Source organism: Lynx canadensis, chromosome D3, assembly GCF_007474595.2.
Source record: "Lynx canadensis isolate LIC74 chromosome D3, mLynCan4.pri.v2, whole genome shotgun sequence".
In the NCBI taxonomy this organism is placed as follows: domain Eukaryota; kingdom Metazoa; phylum Chordata; class Mammalia; order Carnivora; family Felidae; genus Lynx; species Lynx canadensis.
In genome coordinates, this window is record NC_044314.2 from 65,649,145 (window position 1) to 65,674,964 (window position 25,820).

At 42.4% G+C, this 25,820-nt stretch overlaps 1 protein-coding gene across 2 annotated transcripts in view; it reads right to left on the reverse strand.

Annotated features, from left to right (window-relative positions):
- CLTCL1 (clathrin heavy chain like 1) overlaps positions 1-25,820 on the reverse strand; it is a 103,150-nt gene that overhangs the window by 16,205 nt on the left and 61,125 nt on the right. For both annotated transcript variants that reach the window (XM_030336529.1, XM_030336530.1), the window contains exons 18-23: positions 24,048-24,170; positions 21,051-21,196; positions 10,817-11,000; positions 8,479-8,671; positions 7,748-7,905; positions 135-299 (exon numbers count right to left, since the gene is read on the reverse strand). In XM_030336529.1, coding sequence (XP_030192389.1) covers positions 135-299; positions 7,748-7,905; positions 8,479-8,671; positions 10,817-11,000; positions 21,051-21,196; positions 24,048-24,170 — 969 coding nt within the window. The remainder of the gene's footprint in view (positions 1-134; positions 300-7,747; positions 7,906-8,478; positions 8,672-10,816; positions 11,001-21,050; positions 21,197-24,047; positions 24,171-25,820) is intronic.

Genomic DNA, 25,820 nt, shown 5'->3' on the forward strand with positions numbered 1-25,820 from the left:
TGAAGACTCAGAATCCTGCCTGGACAAGGCAGGCATCCAGACACATCCCAGCTGGCACAAGGGTGTGGAGGAAGGAAGGATAAGGCAGGAAGGCCTGGGAGACTAGTGGTCTCCTGGAGACTTCCTATGCTTACCTCCTTCCACGTCCGGGTGCTGTTGGCTTTGCGGCTGCTGTCCACGGCTGCCTGATACTCTCCAAGGTGGACCAGGGTGGAAGCCAGGCGGGCAAAGTTAGAAACACTGCTGTAGAGCAGCTTGGCAGCCTCATACATTCCCTCCTCGTAACAGCGGTCTCCAACCTATGAACAACCGAGTAGCTTTCTGAGTCCTTCTTAAATGGTAAGATTCTCTAGAGTTGGTTTAAAGTTTCTAAGTGACAGGGGTGTTCTCAAAGAACACGGGTGTTCTGTTTTCAAAGAAGATGAGTATCTTTCTGATAACACAGCAGCCTGGGCCACCACAGAACTTCTGAAGAAGGAAGTGTGCCACTGAGCCTGTGGTCTCCACCTACCTGCTCCTGTGTATACTGGCTGTCATCTCCCACATCTGTACCCCAGAAGGCCTGGCCTCAGAGCTGTGCTCCTTGCTGCTTCAAGGCCAGTCCCCTCCTCCCCACTAACAGCTTCCCACCAGAGAATAGCCTGCCAGGGATCACACACCAGCCCTCGTTCTTGCTGTCATCCACAGATCTCCCTCATTTCGAGACAGCTTTAGCTTTCTTTGACTACCTCTGCTCTGAGGACCTGTGTTCCTCATGGCAACAGGGGGTTACTATCAGGTGCCACCCCTGGGAAGCCTAGCACAAGAACCCATTCTCTGCCTGCCCCTCCCTTCCTTTCCAGCTTACCGCCTCCAGCACCCCACCACTCCCATCTATACCCTGCCAACTCTCCTCCCAGCTTGCCAGCTGTTGGCAAGCCATGTGACTCTCCCCTCACTCCCTTGGTTATACTTGGCTTTGCTCACTCAGTCAAACCCCAGTCCTATTCAGAGTGGTTCTCTGTCAACTCCACACCTGGGACTGCAGAGCTAAATTCAAACAACTGAACCCCAAAGTGCTGCCCAGGCTCTCTTCAATTTATGACAGTGATCCCAGAGGAGCTCCCAACACTAGCAATTCTCAACCCAGGTACTTACTCCTTGTACACCATTTCCTATCTCCCCTCCCCCAATCCAGCAGCTCAAGCTGAGTGCCTGGCTTCCCAGCCCATGAGGAGACAGACACAACCAGAAGAACCCTTCCATAAGCACTAGGACTGAGCCTTTCCCCTAGCTGCATCTGTGGCCCTCACCTGGCCACCAAATCCAACTCCATTGTGCACATGACCCCAGCCCCTCTCCTCTGTAAGCCCTGGCAGAGATTTCTCCCTCTGTACTAAATCACTCCTACAAGCTTAAGGAATCACTGTTGTTTTCCCCAGCTCCAAACCAAACCAACCAATCTTCACTGAGATCTGAGTCCAGCTATCAGCTACCATTCTGCTTCTACTCTTTTCTTCTGAGCCACATTTCTTAGAAGAGATGTTTCTTAAGAGTTGTTCCCAGTTTCATTCTGTCCTCTTGGGCTTCTGGAATTAGGCTCTTGCCGACTCCCTAACAGGGTCACCGCTGCTGCATCTCCAGCTCAGGATGCACAGCATCTGGCTTACCCATCACTCTCCCTGACAGACCCCTACTTGCTTCCCTGTACAACCCCTTGCTTTTGTGTCCCCACTCCCAGCCACTTTCCAGCTCAATTTTTCCCTGTTGGGGTGCCCGGTCTCAGGCCTCAGCCTCTCCCCACTGCACAGTGTCAACTGCACACTGAAGGCTGCTACATTTATAGCTCTTGTCCCAAATTCTCCTTGGAAATTGTACTCCTGTACCCAGTTGGACAGATGCCCATGGAAGCCGAGATTGAACTTGTCTGCATGAGTCCTGACTGCCCCCAAGGCAGGCTCCTACATGGCCCCCACCTCAGTAGGCACAAGTCCATCTGTCCAGGACTGTCTTATGCCCCACATGGCATAGTTGCCTCACTCCCCCTTCTCACTCACACTCCACCAGCAACCCAAGCTTACCACCAGCTCTCTGTCACTCACCTTAACTCATTTCTCTGAGTGGCCATTGATTCTGGCCTGGGCTACTGAACAGCCTCTTATCTCTCTCACTGCTTCTGCCTCTGTGCTTCAGTCTGTTTTCAGGACAGCAACCAGAGGAGTTCTATTAACCCTTAAGACCAGATCATGGTCTCCTCTGCTCAGAGTCCTCTGGTCTCACCCAGAGTGGAATCCAGAATCCTGCTGGTGGCCCACAAGTCCCGACGCGCCATGCCAAAAAAACCACCTCTCCCCTCTTTGGCTTGAACTGTGAGCCCGTGTTTGACTGTACTGCCTCAGTCACCTGGACTACCTCTGCTCCTGCAACACACGCAAACACGCCTCAAGGCACCCCTGCATAGGCCGTTCTCTCTGCACTCAGGCCTCCTCCCCCAGAGGGATGCAGACTCAAGAATTCACCTGCAGGACACCTTCCTAGCCACCTGTCTAGAAGGGCACCGCCCACCTTACCACATCACCTGTTCTACACTGCCCCACCTCCCTGCTGCACTTTTCTTCTAAACACATACCATTTAACACATCACAAATTTCTCAAATGGATCTTAAGATCCACAAAGGCAGAAATCTGACTACTATTGTCACACCTGCATCCACAGTCCCTACCCTGGCATATGGCAGATGCTCAAGAAAAGTTTGTTGAATGGATGGATTAATGAAGTATTGTGTCAAAGTTTATGATCCTTTAAGACTGTTGTTACTACCAATTTATAGACAATCCAGGGAAAATTAGTTAATTGACATCATGGGAATGTAGTCAGCAGAAGCCAGACTGTGGGAAACATAAAAACAGGTGGTGGGCTGGATCTGGCTGAAGTGTACTGACCCCACCTTGGAGGACTGTGGAAGGCAGGGAACAGGGCCTTAGGGCCGCCATGTACAGAGGCGAAGAACAAAAAAAGCCATCTGGGCTTCCCAGTCTGGCCAGCTTCCAGTGGGAAATACCTTCTGTGTGACCCAGGGCAGCATCTCTGGCTATGATATATAATAGGCTCACTAGCCAGGAGAATTCTATTATGAATTCAGAGGGAGATTCTGGACAAGGTTTCATTTTTCCTTTTTTTTATGAATATAATTTATTGTCAAATTGGCTTCCATACAACACCCAGTGCTCATCCCAACAAGTGCCCTCCTCAATGCCCATCAGCCATTTTCCCTCTCCCCAAATCCCTCATCCACCCATCCACACCACTCTCTGTATTTAATAGTCTCCTGTGGTTTGCCTCCCTCCCTTTCTGTTTGTATTTATTTTTTCCCCCTTCCCTTCCCCCATGGTTTTCTGTTCAGTTTCTCAAGATCCACATATCAGTGAAAACATATGATATCTATCCTTCTCTGACTGACTTATTTCACTCAGCATAATACCTTCCAGTTCCATCCATGTTGCTGGGGACAAGGTATCATTTTCTAATACCTTTATTAATTTTCTGATCATAAAGGTAATTATAAAAGTTATGGTCACCGATTAAAACAAGACTTGGCAAACACAGGCAAGTGAAAGGAAATGGAATAGTACTGCCCAGTCCGTAACCCTGAGTTCTTCACTATCACCACCTGGGACATTTTTCTAGGCAGGTAGATACGTTCATCATATTGTACATGCAGGATTTCACTCAGCTGGAACTTACTTTGAAAGGTTTTTCTATCACAAACAAGGCTCTAAATACTTGTAATGGCTGTATTATATTCCATTGGTGGATGTTGTTTACTTATTTTCTTTTTTCAGACACTGGCTTTTAATTGTTAATAGTATAAATCATGCTGCAATAATTAAGTATTTATATGTAAGGCTCTGTGGGCCTTTTCTTCTTTCTTCGGATTTATTTTTACATCTAGACCTATGAGGCCCATGATTAGGAATATACATATATTTAAAACTTTTATGCATTAGATGAACTGATACTTTCCTTTGTGCTTTCTTCCACTGCTTATATTCTTTTTTTTTTTTTAATTTTTTTTTAACATTTATTTATTTTTGAGACAGCATGAACGGGGGAGGGGCAGAGAGAGAGGGAGACACAGAATCAGAAGCAGGCTCCAGGCTCTGGGCCATCAGCCCAGAGCCTGACGCGGGGCTCGAACTCACGGACCGCAAGATTGTGACCTGAGCTGAAGTCGGACGCTTAACCGACTGAGCCACCCAGGCGCCCCCCACTGCTTATATTCTTAAAAATTCCTTCCTTACACAAAGATTCAAATAAATATTTAAAACTTTTTTTAAGGAAAAACTTAACTTTTTTTTTTAACATTTTTATTTATTTTTGAGACAGAGAGACAGAGCGTGAGTCAGGGAGGGACAGAGAGAGAGAGAGGGAGAGGGAGACATAGAATCCAAAGCAGGCTCCAGGCTCTGAGCTGTCAGCACAGACCTTGATGTGGAGCTCGAACCCACAAACCGTGAGATCATGACCTGAGCTGAAGTTGGATGCTTAACCGACTGAGCCACCCAGGTGCCCCAAAACTTCTCAACTTTTACCTTTCATCTGGAATTTTAATTATAAAATTACATGATGAACTTTTAAGCCCTTTTAAAACCCCAACCTAGGGGCGCCTGGGTGGCTCAGTCGGTTAAGCGGCCGACTTCGGCTCAGGTCATGATCTCACGGTCTGTGAGTTCGAGCCCCGCGTCGGGCTCTGTGCTAATAGCTCAAAGCCTGGAGCCTGTTTCAGATTCTGTGTCTCCCTCTCTCTGACCCTCCCCCGTTCATGCTCTGTCTGTCTCAAAAATAAATAAACGTTAAAAAAATTTTTTTTTTAAATAAAACCCCAACCTAATTTCCAGTTAATTGGTTCTTACTCTGAATTAAAGAATCAAAAGTCCACTTTTGTGTTATTTCAGTAAAGTGTGTGTTTTCTTTTAAGAGCGGTTAGAATACATTCCATTATCCCTTCATCTCTATCACTTTTTCTAGGGGTAACACTACCTGAGGAAATAGCAGACTCTACAGTTCTTTAGATCTTTTTTTTATTTAACATTTTTCCTTAAGTTTAGTTTAAACATTTTTGTGTTATTCATTTTTTTTTAAGTTTATTTGTTTTGAAAGAGAGACAGAAAGGGAGAGAGAAAGGACGAGTAGGGAAGGGGCAGAGACAGAAGGAGAGAGAATCCCAAGTAGGTTCTCTGCTGCTCTCACAAACCATGAAATCGTGACCTGAGCTGAAATCAAGAGTCAGATGCTTAACCGACTGAGCCACCCAGGCTCCCTGATGTTACTCCTACTTTAAAAAATATTTTTGGGGTGCTTGGGGGGTTGCTTAGTCAGTTAAGCATCTGACTTCAGCTCAGGTCATGATTTCAAGGTTTGTGGGTTTGAGCCCCGTCGGGCTCTGTGCTGACACCTCAGCAGTCCTGACACTGCTTTGGATCCTGCATCTCCCTCTCTCTCTGCCCCTCCCTTGCTCATGCTCTATCTCAAAAAAATAAACATTAAAAAAAAATTTTTTTTTTAATTTTTTTTTAAGTTTATTTAGTTTTGAGACAGAGAGAGACAGAGCATGAACGGGGGAGGGTCAGAGAGAGAGGGAGACACAGAATCGGAAGCAGGCTCCAGGCTCTGAGCCATCAGCCCAGAGCCCGACGCGGGGCTTGAACCCACGGACCGCGAGATCGTGACCTGAGCCGAAGTCGGACGCTTAACCGACTGAGCCACCCAGGCGCCGCTAAAAAAATTTTTTTTTAAATATCTTTGGGGTTGGCACAAAAACAGACACACAGACCAATGGAATAGAATAGAAACCCCAGAACTAGACCCACAAACGTACGGCCAACTCATCTTTGACAAAGCAGGAAAGAACATCCAATGGAAAAAAGACAGCCTCTTTAACAAATGGTGCTGGGAGAACTGGACAGCAACATGCAGAAGGTTGAAACTAGACCACTTTCTCACACCATTTACAAAAATAAACTCAAAATGGATAAAGGACCTAAATGTGAGACAGGAAACCATCAAAACCTTAGAGGAGAAAGCAGGAAAAGACCTCTCTGACCTCAGCCGTAGCAATCTCTTACTCGACACATCCCCAAAGGCAAGGGAATTAAAAGCAAAAGTGAATTACTGGGACCTTATGAAGATAAAAAGCTTCTGCACAGCAAAGGAAACAACCAACAAAACGAAAAGGCAACCAACGGAATGGGAAAAGATATTTGCAAATGACATATCGGACAAAGGGCTAGTATCTAAAATCTATAAAGAGCTCACCAAACTCCACACCCGAAAAACAAATAACCCAGTGAAGAAATGGGCAGAAAACATGAATAGACACTTCTCTAAAGAAGACATCCAGATGGCCAACAGGCACATGAAAAGATGTTCAGCGTCGCTCCTTATCAGGGAAATACAAATCAAAACCACACTCAGGTATCACCTCACGCCAGTCAGAGTGGCCAAAATGAACAAATCAGGAGACTGTAGATGCTGGCGAGGATGTGGAGAAACGGGAACCCTCTTGCACTGTTGGTGGGAATGCAAATTGGTGCAGCCGCTCTGGAAAGCAGTGTGGAGGTTCCTCAGAAAATTAAAAATAGACCTACCCTATGACCCAGCAATAGCACTGCTAGGAATTTATCCAAGGGATACAGGAGTACTGATGCATAGGGGCACTTGTACCCCAATGTTTATAGCAGCACTCTCAACCATAGCCAAATTATGGAAAGAGCCTAAATGTCCATCAACTGATGAATGGATAAAGAAATTGTGGTATATATACACAATGGAGTACTATGTGGCAATGAGAAAAAATGAAATATGGCCTTTTGTAGCAACGTGGATGGAACTGGAGAGTGTAATGCTAAGTGAAATAAGCCATACAGAGAAAGACAGATACCACATGGTTTCACTCTTATGTGGATCCTGAGAAACTTAACAGGAACCCATGGGGGAGGGGAAGGAAAAAAAAAAAAAAGAGGTTAGAGTGGGAGAGAGCTAAAGCATAAGAGACTCTTAAAAACTGAGAACAAACTGAGGGTTGATGGGGGGTGGGAGGGAGGGGAGGGTGGGTGATGGGTATTGAGGAGGGCACCTTTTGGGATGAGCACTGGGTGTTGTATGGAAACCAATTTGTCAATAAATTTCATATATATAAAAAAAAAAAGGAAAAAAAAATAAAGAATAGCTTATTGGTAAAAAAAAAAATAAATAAATAAAATAAAATAAAATATCTTTGGGGTGCCTGCGTGGCTCAGCTGGTTAAATGGCCAACTTTCGTTCAGGTCATGATCTCACGGTTTGTGAATTCGACCCCCACATCAGGCTCTGCACTGTCAGTGCCTGATTGGGATTCTCCCTCTCTGCCCCTCCCTGACTTGTGCTCTCTCTCTTAAAATAAATAGACTTTAAAAAATATTTTTCCCATTATGTTATTTGATAATTGCTGACATATGGAAAAGCTATTAATTTCCAACATATCTGTTTTACCTGGCCAATTGCTCAGTTCAATTTGCTCTCCAGCAATAATAGCTAGAACACTGGCACATAGTCCTGACACTTTCTGCTCTAGGAGAATCATTCTGATGTGCACAGCCAGTGGCCTTAACTCCCATACCAGTAACGGTAATAAAGGACTTAATTCACTGTGTGGCATATTTGAGCCACTCTAGGGAGAAATCCCTGAACCTATGTGCAGCAGTTCATGGTCCCCAGGGCATGACCTACCTGTTGGATGTGGGCATTGTTGGGTCCATTAATACAATCTTCTAACTCAGACAGGCGACCAGTTTTAGCCAGGGCAAAAATAAGTTCAGTCTCTATATAGGATTCACGGCCCTTTTTCCTGGCCATCTGTAGGAATTTCACCAGATCTTCCCAATTGTCTAAAGACAGAAAACAAAAATAGGTTAATTCAGAGCTGCTAAATTTAAACAGGAGGCTCAATTCATCCCATTCTGTCCTCAGCTAAGACTTGTAAACATCTTTGTTTGCCTGATAAGTAGAACTCCATCCCAGGTGGGAGAAAGAGAAAGGGCAGAACCACATGGGGGCTGACCCTGAGGATGGGAACTTCCATTTCACCAAGTAAAGACCTCACCAGGAAACAGGATGCTTATTCCAGCCCCTGGAGAAGTGAGGACCACAGTCAACTGGAAAGGCCAGAAGAAGCTCTGGGTCTAAGTTTCTGACCTTAAGATTACCATGATAATGCTATCCATTGTGCTTAAACTGTCTAGTCAACCAAAGAGCTAGTATCTAGTTAACATTCAACTGAAGAGCTAGTGTCATTAACAGAGTTTAACAGTTATTTCAGGTTCTTTTGAAAAATTTTCATTCAGCAGTGTCTCCAGTATCTCTAGATGTATAATATGTGCAGATTCCTGGGAGGGTGACATCCTTGTCTTGCCAGGCTTCACACCAGTGAGAAGCAGAGCCCCGGGGAGAGGTTAACTTACTGCTCCTACTGGCTGCCTGAACGACTTCCAAGTAAGAGGAAGGGTCGTCAGCTCTGATGTAGGAGTCGATGGCTTCCTTCACCAAGTCTTTCTGGAGCTGGGCGCAGGCCAGCTGACTCCACACAGCAGGTTCATTGCATCTCTCCGCAAACTCGTATGCTCGGTCTAGGTTTCCAATGTGCTCAATCAGGACCTAGGGGTTACACAAGAGGGTTCTCGTTCTCCACAACACACAGTCAGCTCCATGGAGCAGATGGATTTTTGTTCAGTTCTACATTTTGCCTAAAGCTGCATGACCATTTCAATTCAGTCCAAAGCAACTGGGCATTAAGTATTTCTTAGATGATGAATGGAGGGAAAGGACAAGATCTATTATATAGGAGGAATATGCCATGCAGAGAAGAGACACTCCAACGAAAAGGCATAAAGAAATGGACAGCCAAGCTAAGCTTTTTGGGCCAGGAAGAGGACATGGAAGTTGCCTCCTGATCCTGGTAAGATAGTACAATGGGGCATATAGGGTGGAAAAAGGCTCAAAGAGCTACTATAGGGAGTGAGATAGCTCATCAGGCAGAAAACAGGCTTCAAAAATGAACTATTGGGACCTCATTAAGATAAAAATCTTCTGCAGAGCAAAGGAAACAATCAACAAAACTAAAAGCCAACTGGCCCAATGGGAGAAGATATTTGCAAATGACATATCAGATAAAGGGGTAGTATCCGAAATCTATAAATAACTTATCAAACTCAACACCCAAAAAACAATTCAGTGAAGAAACGGGTAAAAGATATGAATAGATACCTTTCCAAAGAAGATATCCAGATGGCTAACAGACATGTGAAAAGATGCTCAACATCACTCATCAACAGAGAAATACAAATCAAAACCACGATGAGAGACCACTTCACACCATCAGAATGGCTAAAATTAACAACTCAGGCAATGACAGATGTTGGCAAGGATGCAGAGAAAGAGATAACCTTTTGTACTGCTGGTGGGAATGCAAACTGGTGCAGTCACCCTGGAGAAAAGTACGGAAGTTCCTCAAAATATTAAAAATAGAACTACCCTACAACCCACCAATTGCACCACTAGGTATTTATCCAAGGGATACAGGTATGCTGTTTCAAAGGGGCACATGCACCCCAATGTTTATAGCAGCACTACTGACAATAGCCAAAGTAGGGAAAGAGACCAAATGTCCATTGACTGATGAATGGATAAAGAAGTTGTGGTATACACATACATACAATGGAATATTACTTGGTGATCAAAAAAAATGAAATCTTGCCATTTGCAACAGCGTGTGTAAAGCTAGAGTATATTATGCTAAGTGAAATAAGTCAGAGAAAGACAAATATCATATGATTTTACTCATATGGAATTTAAGATATAAAACAGATGAACAAAAGGGAAGGGAAGCAAAAATAATATAAAAACAGAGAGGGAGACAGACTGTAAGATTCTTAAATACAGAAAACAAACTGAGGGTTGCTGGTAGGGTGTTGGGTGGGCACAAGGCTAAAGGGGTGAGGGGCATTAAGAAGGACACTTGTTGGGATGAACACGGGTTGTTACATGTAAGTGATGAACCACTAAATTCTATTCCTGAAATTATTATTACACTGTATGTTAACTAACTTGCACTTAAATGAAAAAACAAACAAACAAACAAACAAACAAACAAACAAGAGAACACAGGCTTGAAGGACAGTCTGGAGGGCTGGGGTACAACAGTTGCCCCTCCCCACCCCATATAGTTTTGATCTCACAGCAAGGCCACAGACCATGTATGAACCAAAAGGGGGGGCTTATAGATCTGAGATTTCATAAGGAGATACAGAAAAATGGTAAGGGAAGAGGCAAGGACATAGAGAATTTTGGTAAGACAGCAACTAAAGTGATCTGTCCTGTGGTTTACAATCCATTTGGAAATAAAACCAGAAAAGGCCAACAGACTGGGAGGAAAGGGAGGAGGGTTAAGGGAAGGGCTCTTGGTGGGGTTGAAAACAGGCAGGAGGGCTGGCAGGACTGCTCTAGGGAGTTGAGGCAGCAGAGGGTGAAGGACTGCAGCAGTCACGTGTGAGGGCCCCTGACAATCAGAACACCTCAGTCACCAGGGCTGACCACACAACCTTGCATCAGGTACCCAAGTCTAGGGGAATGACCAGGAAGCGGGGATAACTGCCAGACAGCAGGAGCACCCAACAGAGAAGAAGCCAACAGGCTGGGAAGATGGGTTACTGTTGAGGAGCAGAAAAGAGCACAAGAATCTGAGAGACATATTGGACAACCAGAAGGCACTATGGTTTAACATGAAAGCACTCAGCAGCTCACCTGGATTGCTGATGCATTCACATCAAACTTGCGAAAGATGGTGAAGGCCTCCTCATACAGTGCACTACTAACGGCGATGTTCGCAATGTCTGGGGCATCGTAGTTGTCCAGGCGGCTGATGTATTCCATGACCCGCGTGCGGTCTGCCTTGATGGCAGTCAGGATCAGCAAATTCTGGAGATTCCTGAGAAGAAGGGGTGGTCAACACAGTATCACAGGAATGAAAGCTGTACACAACACTCTTTCGAAGGTTGACCAGCCCAAGACCTCCAATTTAAAAATATTTAAGGGGTGTCTGTGTGGCTCAGTTGGTTAAGTGTCCGACTTCAGCTCAGGTCATGATCTTGCAATTTGTAAGTTTGAGCCTCGTGTCAGGCTCTGGACAGCTCAGAGCCTGGAGCCTCCTTCGAATTCTGTGTCTCCCTCTCTCTCTGCTCCTCCCCCATTCACACTCTGTCTCTGTTTCTCAAAAATGAATAAATGTTAAAAATAAATTTAAAAAAATATTTAAAATACACACACATTATTGGTGAATAGATACAATAGAATATTTATGAAGTATATGTGGTCCAAAGTCTTGAGAAAGCACCAGCTAGGAGAAATCAGAGCACCCCAATCACTGGAGGGCGGCTGTGGGTTCTCTAGGAGATGCCTCTGCTCCCACTTCACAGATGCCTATTTTCCTGAACTGTGCCTCTATTAGTTCTTTGTGGTTCTTTATAGTTCTACCATATAAATTGTGTATATAAACAATATAGGTGGTTTTTCATGTTTTTGAACTTTAATCATACTAAATACATTCTTATAAAACTTGTTTTCTTTTGTCTTATTAAAAAATGTGGGAAAAAATGAATGTAATGCATATTAAGAATCATAAAAAGAAAAATAGCATGATCATCATTAATTGATTCAGAAAAAGCATGTGACAAAATCCAACACCCAGTAATGATAAAGACTCTCAGCAAACTAGAAATATAAGGAAACTTCTTCAATCTGATGAAGGCCATCTACAAAATATCCACAGCTCTCAATAGTGAGAGACCAAATGCTTCCCCCTAGGATCAGGAAGAAGACAAGGATATCCACTCTCCCCTCTTTTATTCAACATTCTACTGGAGGCTCTAGTCAAGGCAGTTTGGCAAGCAAAATAAATAAAAAGCAGCTAGATTAGAAAGGAAGAAATACAACTGTCCCTATTTGCAGGCAACATGATTGATAGAAAATTCCAAGGAATCTACAAAGAAAAAAAATTCTAGGACAAATAAGTAAGCTTAGCAACATATCAGGATACAAGGTTAACCATTAAATTAATTGGGGTTCTATATACCAGCAATGTACAACTGTAAACAAAAAAAAAACCCTGTACCTATTTACAATAGCTCCCAAAGCATGAAATATTTAGGTATAAATCTAATAAAACATGTACATGATCTAGATACTAAAAAATATAAAATGCTGATGAGAAAAGTTAAAGATCTAATGGAGAGACATACTGTATTCACACTAAACATAGTAAAAATAGCAACTGTCCATCCCCAAACTGGTCTACAGATCTCATGCAATTCCAATAAAAATTCCAGGAGGTTTCCCTGTCAATAACAGACAAGGCTAATTCTGAATTTTGAACAAGAATAAAGTTGGGTCTTTGACAAAGCAGGAAAGAATATCCAATGGAAAAAAGACAGTCTTTTCAACAAATGGTGTTGGGAAAACTGGATGGCAACATGCAGAAGAATGAAACCGGACCAGTTTCTTATGCTGTACATAAAAACAAATTCAAAATGGATGAAAGACCTAAATGTGAGACAGGAAACCATCAAAATCTTAGAGGAGAATACAGGCAGCAACCTCTTTGACCTCGGCTAGAGCAACTTATTACTAGACACATCACTGAAGGCAAGGGAAACAAAAGCAAACATGAACTATTGGGACTTTATCAAGTTAAAAAGCCTCTGCACAGTGAAGGAAACAATCAACAAAACTAAAAGGCAGCCTACAAAATGGAAGGAGATATCAGGAAGTGACATATCTGATAAAAGGTTAGTATTCAAAATCTATAAAGAATTCATCAAACTCAACACCCAAAAAACAAATAACCCAGTTAAAAAAATGGGCAGAAGACATGAATAGACACCTTTCTAAAGAAGACATCCAGATGGCTAACAGACACATGAAAAGATGCTCAACATCAGTCATCAACAGGGAAACACAAATTAAAACCACAATGAGACACTACTTTACACTTGTCAGAATGGTTAAAATTAACAACACAAGAAACAACGGGTGTTGGCAAGGATGTAGAAAAAGGGGAACCCTCTTGCACTGTTGGTGAGAATGCAAACTGGTGCAGGCACTCTGGAGAATAGCATGGAGGTTCTTCAAGAAACTAAAAATATAATTACATTATGATCTAGCAATTATACCAGTTGGTATGTACCCAAAGGATACAAAAATACACATTCAAAAGGGGTACATGCACCCCAATGTTTATAGCAGCGTTATCAACAATAGCCAAACTAGCAGATGTGGAGTGATGGGCATTGAGGAGGGGCACCTATTGGGAGGAGCCCTGGGTGTTGTATGGAAACCAATTTGACAATAAAATTCATAAAAAAAACAAAAAACAAAACAAGAGCCAAACTAGGAAAAGAGCCCAAATGTCCACTGACTGATGAATGGATAAAGAAGATGTACTATGTGTGTGTGTGTGTGTGTGTGTGTGTATGCGTATATCTTTTATATACACATGAGCGCGCACGCGCACGCACACACACACACACACACACACACAGGAATATTACTCAGGCATCAAAAAGAATGAATCTTGCTACTTGCAATGATATGGATGGAGCTAGTATGTATTATGCTAAGTGAAAGACAAATGCCATATGATTTCACTCATATGTGGAATCAAAGAAACAAAACAGATGAACGTATGGCAAGTGGGGGGAAAAGAGAAGAGAGGGAAACAAACCACAAGAGACTCTTAATGATAGAGAACAAACTATGGGTTGATGGAGGGAGGTTGGTGGGAGATAGGCTAGAAGGGTGATGGGTACTAAGGAGGGCACCTGTTGTGAGGAGCACTGGGTTTTATATGTAAGTGATGAATCACTGAATTATACTCCTGAAACCAATACTGCACTGTATGTTAACTAAAATTTAAATTAAAAAAAAGAATAAAGTTGGAGGAATCACACTACACGGCCAAGTGATTTTTGGCAAAGATGCAAAAGGAATTCAATGCAGAAAGGACCCAACAAATAATGCTGGAATGACTGGATATCCACATGTAAAAAAATGAACCTCAAGCTTAACTTCATACATTGTTGGATGCCGGACCATAGATTTATAAAGGTAAAATGTAAAACTGTAAAACTTTTAGAAGGAATCCAGAAAGAATCTTTGACCTAGGATTAGGCACAGAGTTCTAAACACCAAAACACAATCCATAAGAGAAAAGTTTATGACGTGGACTTGATCAAAATGAAAACTTTTAATCTGCAAATGGTGCTATTAGGAGAATAAAAAGACAAGCTCCACACTGGGAAAATATACTTGCAAATCCCATATAAAACAAAGGGCTTGAATTCAGACTGTTTAAAGAACAAAACTTGGGCGACTGGGTGGCTCAGTCGGTTGAGCAGCCGACTTCAGCTCAGGTCACGATCTCGTGGTCCGTGAGTTCGAGCCCCGCATCAGGCTCTGTGCTGACAGCTCAGAGCCTGAGCCTGCTTTGGATTCTGTTTCCCTCTCTCTCCCTGCCCCTTCCCTGCTTACACTCTGTCTCTCTCGAAAATAAATAAACATTAAAAAAAATAAAGAACAAAACTTAACACTGAAAAACCAAATAACCCAAATAAAAAAGAGGTGAAAGATTTAGAGACTCTTCACCAAAGAGGATATATGGATGGCAGGTAAGCACAAGAAAAGTTGTTTAACATCATTACCCATCAGGGAAATGCAAATTAAAACCACAATGACATCCTGCTATACACTTATTAGAATGGCTAAAATTAAAAATACCATTAATACCAAGTGCTAGTGAAGATGTAGAGCAACTAGGATTCTCTCACACTGCTGGTAGGAATGCAAAATGGTACAGCCACTCTGGAAAACAAAGTTTAGCAGCTTCTTAAACAGTTAAACATACATATAACAAATGGTTCAGCAACTGCTAGGTATGTTCAAACAAAAATCTGGTCACAAACGTTTATAGCAGCTATATTCATAGGCACCCCAAACTGAAAGCAATCCAAATGTCCTTCGATCTGCATATCCAAGCAGATATGCAAACTGTTGTACACTCATACAACAGAGCACTATTCAGCAATAAAAGAGAACAAACTATTGATGCACACAACAACTTGGATAAATCTCAAAGGTGTGAAAGAAGCCAGGTCTCAAAAGATTACACAGTATGTGATACCTTTCACATGACATTCTTGGAAAGGCAAAACTAGAATGATAGTGATAAATGACAGATGGTGACTGTCAAGGGTACAGGAGCTACAAATGTAAAGGGCAGCTTGCACAAGTCAGTTTCACAGTGTCAGGGAACTGTTCTGTACCCCAACTATGGTGGTTACTTACATGAATCTAGGCATGTGTGAAATTCCTAGTACTGTACATCCTCACAAAAGGCCAATTTTACTGTATAGTAATTAAAAAGAAGGGGGGAAGAAGGGAAAAAAAGTATTAAAAATTAGGTCCAAGATTCACCCATGCTGTTGGATAAGCATTAATTTCCACTGTGACAAGGTATTCCACTGTACGACAGTACCACAGCCCTTTTACTGATGGGTGTCTGGACTGCTCTGAGATCTTTGCTACTGGAAACTGTGCTGTTTTGTGCATTCTTGCATATGTCTCCTGATACATGTGAGCTGAGTTTCTTCAGGGTTCAGAACCAGGAGTGGAAACACCTTCTAACATGTACTGCTTTCCAAGAGGAACAAAACATTCCCAACAGGGCATATAAGTGGCCCAGCTGCTCGACATTCTCATCAAGGCTGATTAGGAGAGCTAGATCCCCACTGCTCTGCAGGAGGAAAGGGGCAGTACACAGCGGCCAGACTGTGCTTCCTTGATGATTGATGAGGCTGCAGTCCTGCCTTAGACTCACGGGGCTATCTCTCCTCTTGCTGAAGGACCATTCAAGTGCTTTGCTGAGTTTTCTATCAGGTTGTTATCAGGAGTTTTTCTTTTATTGTATGTTCTCCATGCTAGTTTCTGTTGGTTCTGTATGTTGTAAATGTCATCTCTGCTTGTAGCTTCCCTTTTTCTCATCTTAGTATGATAAAGTTCTTAAGTTTAACATAGTCCTATTTTGCAAGTTTTTCACAAATGGTCTATATATTTTTGCAACTGACTTAAGCATTCACAAATATATTCTTCTTTTAAACGTAAACTCTAAAAACATTATAGTTTTAACTTTTATATTTAAATCTTTACAGAGTATAGGATAGGGGTCCAATTTTAACTTTCACCCACATGGGTAATCAATTGTCCCAACATTATTTACTGAAAAGTCTATTACTTCCATCTGCACAGCCAGATGTTACAAGTTAAGTTTTTTACATATGTGTGGGCATATTTTAGGGTTCTTTGCTCTACTGTTATGGTCCGTTTTTCTATTCCTTGCACAAACCACCATGTCTTAATTTAATTTTATAATTATTCTAGATCAGAGTAAGTACCTTGTCATCCCAAAACCTACTCTCACATCTTGGGTGATCTATTATTTGTGTTAGCAGCATCTTCACTATTCTTGGCCTTTTATCTTTTTGATTTAAAATTTATTCTTTTTGAAAAATTTTAAATGCTATTTATTTAATTTTGAGAGGGAGAGTGAGAGACAGAGAGAGAGAGAGAGAGAGAGGAAGGGGCAGAGAGAGAAGGAGATAGAGAATTCCAAGCAGGCTCCGCACTGTCAACACAGAGCCTGATATAGGGCTCAAACTCAGGAAACGCGAGGTCATGAACTGAGCTGAAACCAAGAGTTGGATGCTTAACTGACTGAGCCATCCAGGCACCCCTGATTTAAAATTTAAAATCTTCCTGTCAAGTTTCATAAGTAAACAAATAGAGTGTTTTAGGGTATTGCAATGAATTTGAGTGATGTGGGTAAAACTAATGTCTTTCAAGATGATGTGATCATTCATGAATTTACATCAAGTTGTTTATAATGGTTGAGTGGACAGATTGTAGAAGTTTGCTCTTTCATTTATTTCTCTTCTGATTTTCTTTAGTAACCATGTCTACTTGTTGAATATATATAAATTCATTCCAGTAAGCTTATAATTCATATTTTTATTTTATTTTTAATTTTTAATTTTTTGATTTTTTAAAAAATCTTTTTTTAATGTTTATTTTTGAGAGACAGAGACAGAGACAGAGCACAAGCAGGGGAGGGGCAGAGAGAGAGGGAGACACAGAGCTCAGGCTCCAGGCTCTGAGCTGTCAGCGCAGAGCCTGACACGGGGCTCGAACCCATGAACCGTGAGATCATGACCTAAGCCAAAGTCAGACGCTTAACCCACTGAGCCACCCAGGCGCTCCAATAATTCACATTTAGAAAAAAAGTTTATTTATTTGAGAGAGAGAACGAGCAGGGGAGGGACAGAGAGAGAGGGGGACAGAGGATACAAAGCAGCTTCTATGCTAACAGCAGAAAGCCCAATGCATGGCTCAAACTCGAGCCATGTGAGATTATGACCTGGGCAAAAATTAGATGCTTTAACCAACTGAGTCACCCAGGTGCCCTAAGCTTATAATTCACATTAACTGTCACTAGTTATATTGTTTTTATTTACTTTAAGAAATATATTTAGTATTGTCTTTATACTTTTTAAAAAACAATTTTTTTAACGTTTATTTATTATTGAGAGACAGAGAAAGAGCACGAGCGGGGGAGGGGCAGAGAAAGAGGGAGACACAGAATCTGAAGCAGGCTCCAGGCTCTGAGCTGTCGGCACAGAGCCTGACGCGGGGCTCGGACTCACAAACTGTGAGATCATGACCTGAGCTGAAGTTGGACGCTTAACCGACTGAGCCACCCGGTGCCCCTACACTTTTTAATACACTCATTTTTTATATATACTTAAAAAAACCTTTTTTCAAGTTCATTTATTTTGAAAGAGAGACCAAGCAGGGTAGAGACAGAGAGAAAGATGGGAGAGAGAATTCCAAGCAGGCCCACACTGCCAGAGCAGAGCCCTGACCTGAGCCGAAATCAAGAGTTGGATGATTAACCAACTGAGCCACCCAGGAACCCCTTATGTATACTTCTTAATATACTCATTTTTTAAAAAAGCTTGGCCCCTCAACACAGGGCCCAAACTCACAATCCTGAGACCAAGACCTGAGCTGAGATCAAGAGTCAGATGCTTAATGACTGAGCTATCCAGGCACCCCTCGTATATTCATTTTTTAAGCTAATTGTTCTATTAATTACCTGGAGAGGTATGTTAAGATCTCCCCATATGGTGAATTTGCCTGGGTCTTCTTGCAGATTTGTCACTTTTTGCCTGACATATTTTGAAGCTCTATTATTAGGTATATACAAGTTTAGAATTATCTTTCTGGTGAACTGAGTATTTCATCATTCTATATAGTAGTCCCCCACATCTGTGGGTAATACATTCTAAGATCTCCCCGTAAGGGTTTGAAACCACAAACAGTACCAAATCCTATTTTTTGTTATTTTTTCCTGCACATACATACCTATGATAAACTTTATTTTTTTTTCATTAAAAAAAATTTTTTTAATGTTTATTTATTATTGAGAAACACAGAGATGAGCAGGGGAGGGGGCAGAGAAAGGGGGAGACACAGAATCCGAAGCAGGCTCCAGGCTCTGAGCTGTCAGCACAGAGCGCAACGCAGGGCTCGAACCCACAAACTGTGAGATCATGACCTGAACCGAAGTCGGTCACCTAATCAACTGAGCTACCCAGGTGCCCCTGATAAACTTTATTTTATAAACCCCAGGCACACTAAGAGATTAATAACAATAACTAATAATAACATAGAACAATTATATCATAAATGAAAGTTAGTGAATGCGGTTTCTCGCTCTCAAAATATCTTATTGTACTGGACTCAGCCTTCATCTTGTGATGAAGTAAGATGATAAAATGCCTAGGTGATGAGATGAAGTCAGGTGAATGATGTAGGCATTGTGACACAGTGTTAAGCTACTACTCTACTTCTGACACACTGTCTGCTTTCAGACGGACCACGGTTAACCATGATCACTGAAACCATAGGACATGACATCACAGGTAAGTGGGGGACTACTGTACCGGCTCTTTTTACTTCAACAATGGTTTTTACCTTAAAGTCTATTTTGTATGATACAAATAAAGACCTTATAGTATATACATATAAACATAAAATGTCATAGTATATTAACATACAATGTCAGTATAATACCAGAATTTTTAGGTTTGCATTTGCCTACCTTTATTTTTTTATTTCCAACTTCTCATTAACCTTATGTTATACACTCTGAGTCATATCATCCCATATCCTTTGGCTTCTACTGAAGCTGCTCAGAAGTCTGCTAATTCATATTTCTTTATAGGTAATCTATCTTCTCTCTGGGTGCTTAAAAAAGTTTTTGTTTTTGTTTTTTGATGTCCCACAGTTTTGCTATAATGTGTGTAACGGTGGTTTTAAAAAATTAATCCTCCTAGAGTGCCTGGGTGGCTCAGTTGGTCGAGCTTCTGACTCTTGGTTTCAGCTCAGGTCAAGATCTTGCAGTTCATGGATTTGAGCCACACACGAGGCTCTGTGCTGACAGCATGGAGCCTGCTTGGGATTCTCTCTCTCCCTACCTCTCTGCCCCTACCCTGCTCACACACTCTCTCTCAAAACAATAACTTTAAAAAAAAAACCCTTAAAAAAATTAATCCTCCTTGGGATTTGCTGGTCTCCTGAATTTGAGAACTAAACTATCAGTTCTGTTAAAATCTCCATCATTTTCCCTCCAAACAGTGTCTCATTCCCTGTTCTCTCTGAGGCTCTGATTAGGTCTTCCTTGAACCTGTGCACCTCTTAAACTCTTTCACATTTTCCATCTGTGTGTCTTGGCTACATTCTTACAATTTCTTCACATCTATCTTTCCATTCATTTATTCTCTAATGCCACTAAACCCGTTTAGAGTTTACTTCAAATCCAACTATGTAAATTTATTTTTATTTATCAAAGTTATCTGGCATTTTAAAAAATCTTCTTGATATTGTTTTTGGTACTTAAACACATTACATTCAATTTTATATTCTGTGCCTGATAATTCCAATACCCATAGTCCCTTTAGGCAGATCTGAGTCTACCCTGTTTTATTGCTAGTTCTTACTAATAGAACCTTGTTTCCTTATGCATTTTGTCAATATTTTTACTATTAGCTCATTATTTCTTGGAATGTTATCTCAGAATTCTCTGAAGCCTTGCTACAAGGCAGGCTCTTCTTTCTCCTTTTTTTTTTTTTTTAATGTTTACTTATTTTTGAGAGAGAGAGAGAGCATGAGCAGAGGAGGGACAGAGAAAGAGGGAGACACAGAATCCAAAGCAGGCTCCAGGCTCTGAGCTGTCAGCACAGAGCCCTACGCAGGCTTGAACTCATGAACTGTGAGATCGTGACCTGAGCCGAACTTGGACGCTCAACCAACTGAGCCGTCCAGACACCCCTGATAATGAATTTTAAAGTGGAGATAAATGCTGGATGTGACCATACTGAAGCACATTTTATTACTTCCAAGGTGTCTGTCCTTGCTGTTGTTTCTGCCTAGAATGTTCTTCCTACCCAAGCTCCTACTCATCATACTTCTACATTACATCTCCAGCAAATCTTCCCTAATACATGCCCAGATTTAATTTTCTTGACATTTGCTTTCAAACTTTTGTTCATGATTTCAAGAGTTTAACATACTTGGGACATAGTAGCCCCTAATGAATATTAGTTCCCTTTCTTAGCAGTGAGGTTAAAGAACAATGCAGGCCAGAGCAGCAAGAGGAAGGACAGTGTCCTGGAAAAAGCAGGATTTAGGTTGGGTTAGAAGATACAGGTAGGTCTGAAGATACAGAACACAGTGAGAAGACTGGCTACATGTCTGAGGAGCAGCCAATAAGGCTGGGCAGATAAGGTGAGACAAAACTGTAAAGAAAAGTGAACATCAGGCAGGTGCTTGAATCTGACTGAGTTAGCAGCTACCCTCAGCATACCCTCACCTGTGCTCACTAAAGACTGAGTTATCCAGAACAATCTTCTCCAGCAGCTCAATCAGTTCATTAGGCAGATCAGCTGTCATGAAGGCCTTGACAGTGACTGAGACCTCTTCAGGATCCTGTGTTTCTGACAATGCTGTCTGTACCACCTGGTTTTAAAAATCATTTGAAAGAACTTGGTTAGTTAAGTCAATTCAAGACTATCCTTGAAGTTAAACAGAAGAGAAGGATACCTCCATGGTAGTCTGAAACAGACATAGGAGAACATAGGAGATTTCTCAAGGCAAAAAGAGAAGGTTGTCTAAAGGTATTAGTTTCAGGGATTCTGTTTGCTTTATTTTGACAATTAGTTTTTCTCTAATTGGGGTTAGACTCATCTCTGCCCCAATGACCATACTGTAAATTTACTCCAAAGCCAGTAAGAGTGCACTAAATAGGTAGCTGAAATGCATGTTTGCTTTCATCTTTGTTTGTTTGTTTGTTTGTTTTTTTGGTCACTGTTCATAGCAAAATGGCTTCCATTTCTGTAATGAAGACACCACTCTTTTTTTTTTAAATGTACTTTTTTTTTCTTTTTTAAATGTTTGTTTATTTTTGAGAGGGAGAGAGTGCAAACGAGGGAGGGGCAGAGAGAGGGGGACAGAGAGCCAGAAGCAGACTCTGCACTGACAGCAGTGAGCCCTACGAAGGGCTTGAATTCCCAAACCACAGGATCATAACCTCCTAAGTCTGATGCTCAACTGACTGAGCCATGAGCCACCCAGGCACCCATGAAGACACCATTCTAATGAAGGTCTTGCTAGCCTAGAGCACCACACTGCTGAGGTCCAGCCCACTTCCAGGCATGAAGTAGAATGTACCCTGCACTACAGAGCCCTCAGAAACACGCCCTTAGAGAAAGACTGACAAAAGCCTGGCCATACACCCCTCATCCAATTATGGGTGTCTCACCTACAAGAAAACTCACAACTGGGGGAAAAGACATTTCTTTCTTTCTTTTTTTTCCTTTTAATGTTTATTTATTTATTTTGAGGGAGAGAGAGCATGAGCAGGGGAAGGGCAGAGAGAGGGGGTGAAAGAATCCTAAGCAGGCTCCGCGCTCTTAGCACAGAGCCCGATGTGGGGCTCCAACTCATGAACGATGAGATCATGACCTGAGCTGAAATCTAGTCAGACGCTTAAATGACTGAGCCACCAAGGTGCCCTGAAAAGACATTTTTCTAAAAAGTACACTTCCCAAATAACAGCAGGCTAGATGGCCAGCTTGTTCTCCTTGTGTTTTGTGCCAGGGGCCTTTGGTGACTTCGGGATCAGTTTTGCCAAGTTTCTGGTGTTCATCAGGGGTAGGGAATAGCAATGCATTAATGAGAGAGAACAGACAGCTCAGAGAAGGTATGACATAGCTAATATGATATCTCTGGCCACAAACTTTCACCCTGCAAACAGGAGGGCTGCAATGGAACCAGAATCAAAGTCAGCCCAGTTCACCTTGCAAGTGGCCACTGTATACTAAATGGCACCATAAAATACAAAAGTTCTTCTGAGGAGTTTATAACAATCCTAACAGTTATGCAGAGGAGTTTGAGAAAAGGGGCTATCAGAGAGATAATTAAAAGGGTATACTTGAGGGAAAGGAGAAGTGTGACAGCACACAGAATTCATCCAGAGTAGGAAGTACCATTTCCTGCCATCATGGTATCTGCCCATTCTTAAAAACTTTAAGAGTACTTTAAATACACACTGGTTGTTTTAAGGGCAAAAATATATTTCTACCACCTATTTGAGTCAACAGGATGCCTAACCTAAGTTACCTCAGGAAGTTGCTTTTTCTAAGTAAACTTTCCATAATAAGCTTCTACTACAGACCAAAAAGCAGTCTGCCACTGCCATCATGTGGTCCCTCTAATTAGAGAGGCACAGTAGGTGAATGCCTCCAGGAGGCGGCTATGAATATTCAGTCACAGCAGATATAATGAGAGCACCAGCAGCTTCACAGACACAGGGAGACCAAAAGGTACCTGCTGGCTTCAGTTCAGTGCAGTGTTAAAGCTGCTCATCCCTGTGCCAATGCAACATGACCTACAAGACATGCCAGGTCAACACCTGGAGAAACACCTGTTGTCTGTGAATTTGTAGATCTCTAGCAGAATCTAAACCTACTCTGTCCCAGGCCCTTTGCTGCTCAATGTCCTTGTCAAGTCTCAATGAATCTGAGAGATGGGTAAGTCCAAAGTTGATATAATAAGATCCAAAATAACACAGGCTTCTATCCATCTAAAAGTGTTCCAAAATAAAGTTAATTAAGAAAAGGATAATGGCACAGACATGAGGAACAGTGGACAGAAAACAAGAAGGTGAATTCAGTGGAGATACAGGTGAAGCCCAACAAGTGCACCTAGTGGTTGGAAATGCATACAAAGGAGTTGGGGCACTTTAGCTGATCCACTCAGGACTGGAGCCCACTTGTTGGGGCCAGGATATTGTTCCTACTTTGATCTTAGCCCACTTCCAAATAGTGTGCCCAGCAGACGGTGAGGATGGTGAAGTACCACCTGCTACCCGAAGCTTCAGGAAGCCCAGTGAAGCCTGCCAGGCTGCACCCAGGAAGAGCCCTGGCCTTGGCATTGTGCCCCAGCTCCGAGAAGGTGCTGGATGGTCACAAGGGTGCAGGGGTTCCTCAACAAAGGCAGATCTAGCTGAGACAACCTTGAGAGCCACTTACCTTGTGTCAATGGGGACTGAGCTAAAAAAATACTAAGGATCCAGCATGCAGTCATGCCATTAGATATTCCTTTTACTGGGGTAACACATTCCCACTTTGGAGATCAGGGCCAACTCTACTCTAATCAATGAACAACTCCAGAGAAGATTCACAAGATTGTCTGGTCATGCATCTAAAGATGTTTCAGACATAACGTCACAACTAGTCACTTTGGCCACATGATAATGAGAAGGCAAAACACATGCATGCATATATACACTCCCATTTTCATTCCTCACCTGGTCAATCAGCTGTCGCCTGGAAGGGTTGGTCTCCTCAAGGACATGAGCCCAGAGCTCTGGATCTTTCCTGCGCACCAGGTAACGGGCCTCACTTTTGAACAGAGAATTCTCATTGCAAACCTGAAATGAGCATACTAGTGTGTGTAACGCAAACAGCCAACCAATGGACATTATGTGGGGGACCCACTCCAGTCAGTTCCCTCTGTCCCTGACACTTGTTTGGTGTCAGTTGGAACCCAAGCGAGTAATAGGACTTCGACACAGGATGAGCAGCATCCCAAAGGGGTGACAATGAACTCCTCAGAGCAATATGTTACCTCAAAACATGAGTTTCTCAGTTTACAACAACTTAAGAGTGGGTATGGGTGTGTGGCAGCTCCTCTCAACATCAACCTGTTGCCCTAAAGTGGTGCTGCTCAGAACTTTCTGAGACAATAAAAATGTTCTAGGTCTATGCTACGGAATGCAGTGTAGGAAAGAGAAACTAAGTTTTTAATTTTTAGCTAATTTAAATTTAAATAGTCACCATCTCTAAAGTTATCAGAATAGCCCAGAACTGGTATAAAACAGCATATATGCTACAGTATTTCAAGGCCTATAAACTTTCTTTTTTTATTTTTAGAGGGAGAGGGAGAGGGGGAGAGAGAGAGTGCACACATGCACAAGTTGGGGAGAGGGGTAGAGGGAGAGAGAGAATCCTAAGCAGACTCCACACTTAGCACAGAGCCTGACATGGGGCTTCATCTCACAACCCTGGAATCATGACCTGAGCCAAAATCATGAGTTGGATACTTAACCGACTGAGCCACTCAGGCATCCCAAGGCCTATAAACTTTAAAATATGCTTTTATTGATCGAACTTGAGACCCTTTTTTTAGTGCTCTAATACATCTCCAAGAAACCAAACACCCACTTGGACATTTCAATGTGTGAGACACTTGCTAAGGCCTGGTGGGAATCAGACTGGCTGGGTACCAGATGCCAGGCACAAGGCTAAGTACTGCGTGTGTGTCCACGGGCTGTTCACACATGCATGGCATGAGGCCAAGAGCAGGCCTACTCTGGCCTGCACTAAAATCTTACTTCTCCTTCTGACACATCAGACCTTAATGAACATTTTTTTTCTTGTCTGAATTCTGCCTTACTAAAAGGCGATGTCTACTGTGTATCACCAGATAGGACAGATGGGTGCAAAGATCCCTGAGAGGTCACTGAACTGAGCTTTAATAAAAAGGTGGTAAATTCAGCCAAAATGTGGCTTATGGTATCAAACTAAAGTCCCAACTTCACACAAACCTGCTCCCTCGAGGCAGGTGCTATGTCAACCCAGCTTGCCACTTGCATGGCCAGTGTCAAAAGCCAGAGCAGGATGAGAAACTGTTGCACTGCTCTTGAGTTTTGGCTCTGTATGCTTGACTCTCCTTCCCTGGTTGCTGAGTTTCTACCATGTTGTCAGATATTCTGAGATGCTCAGGGCAAACAGACCAACTGCCTATGGATCTTACAGTCAAACAAACATTGGGTACACCTACATGAGATTTCTGGAGTTTTAGGTCACTATTTGATACTTAACTAACTGAATACATGTAGATGCAAGCCAGGACTGAGGAAAGTAGACCTGGGGGGTTGTTCCAAAGAGGGGCCAGAAAGAGCTCTGAGGTTGGGAAGAGTTGGTGAGGGCACGTGTAAGAAGCTGCCCTAAAAAGAAGAGCAGGTAGTGCAAGGGCAAATGGGACAGAGGCATCCAGGATAGAAAGGCAAGAGGGGAGG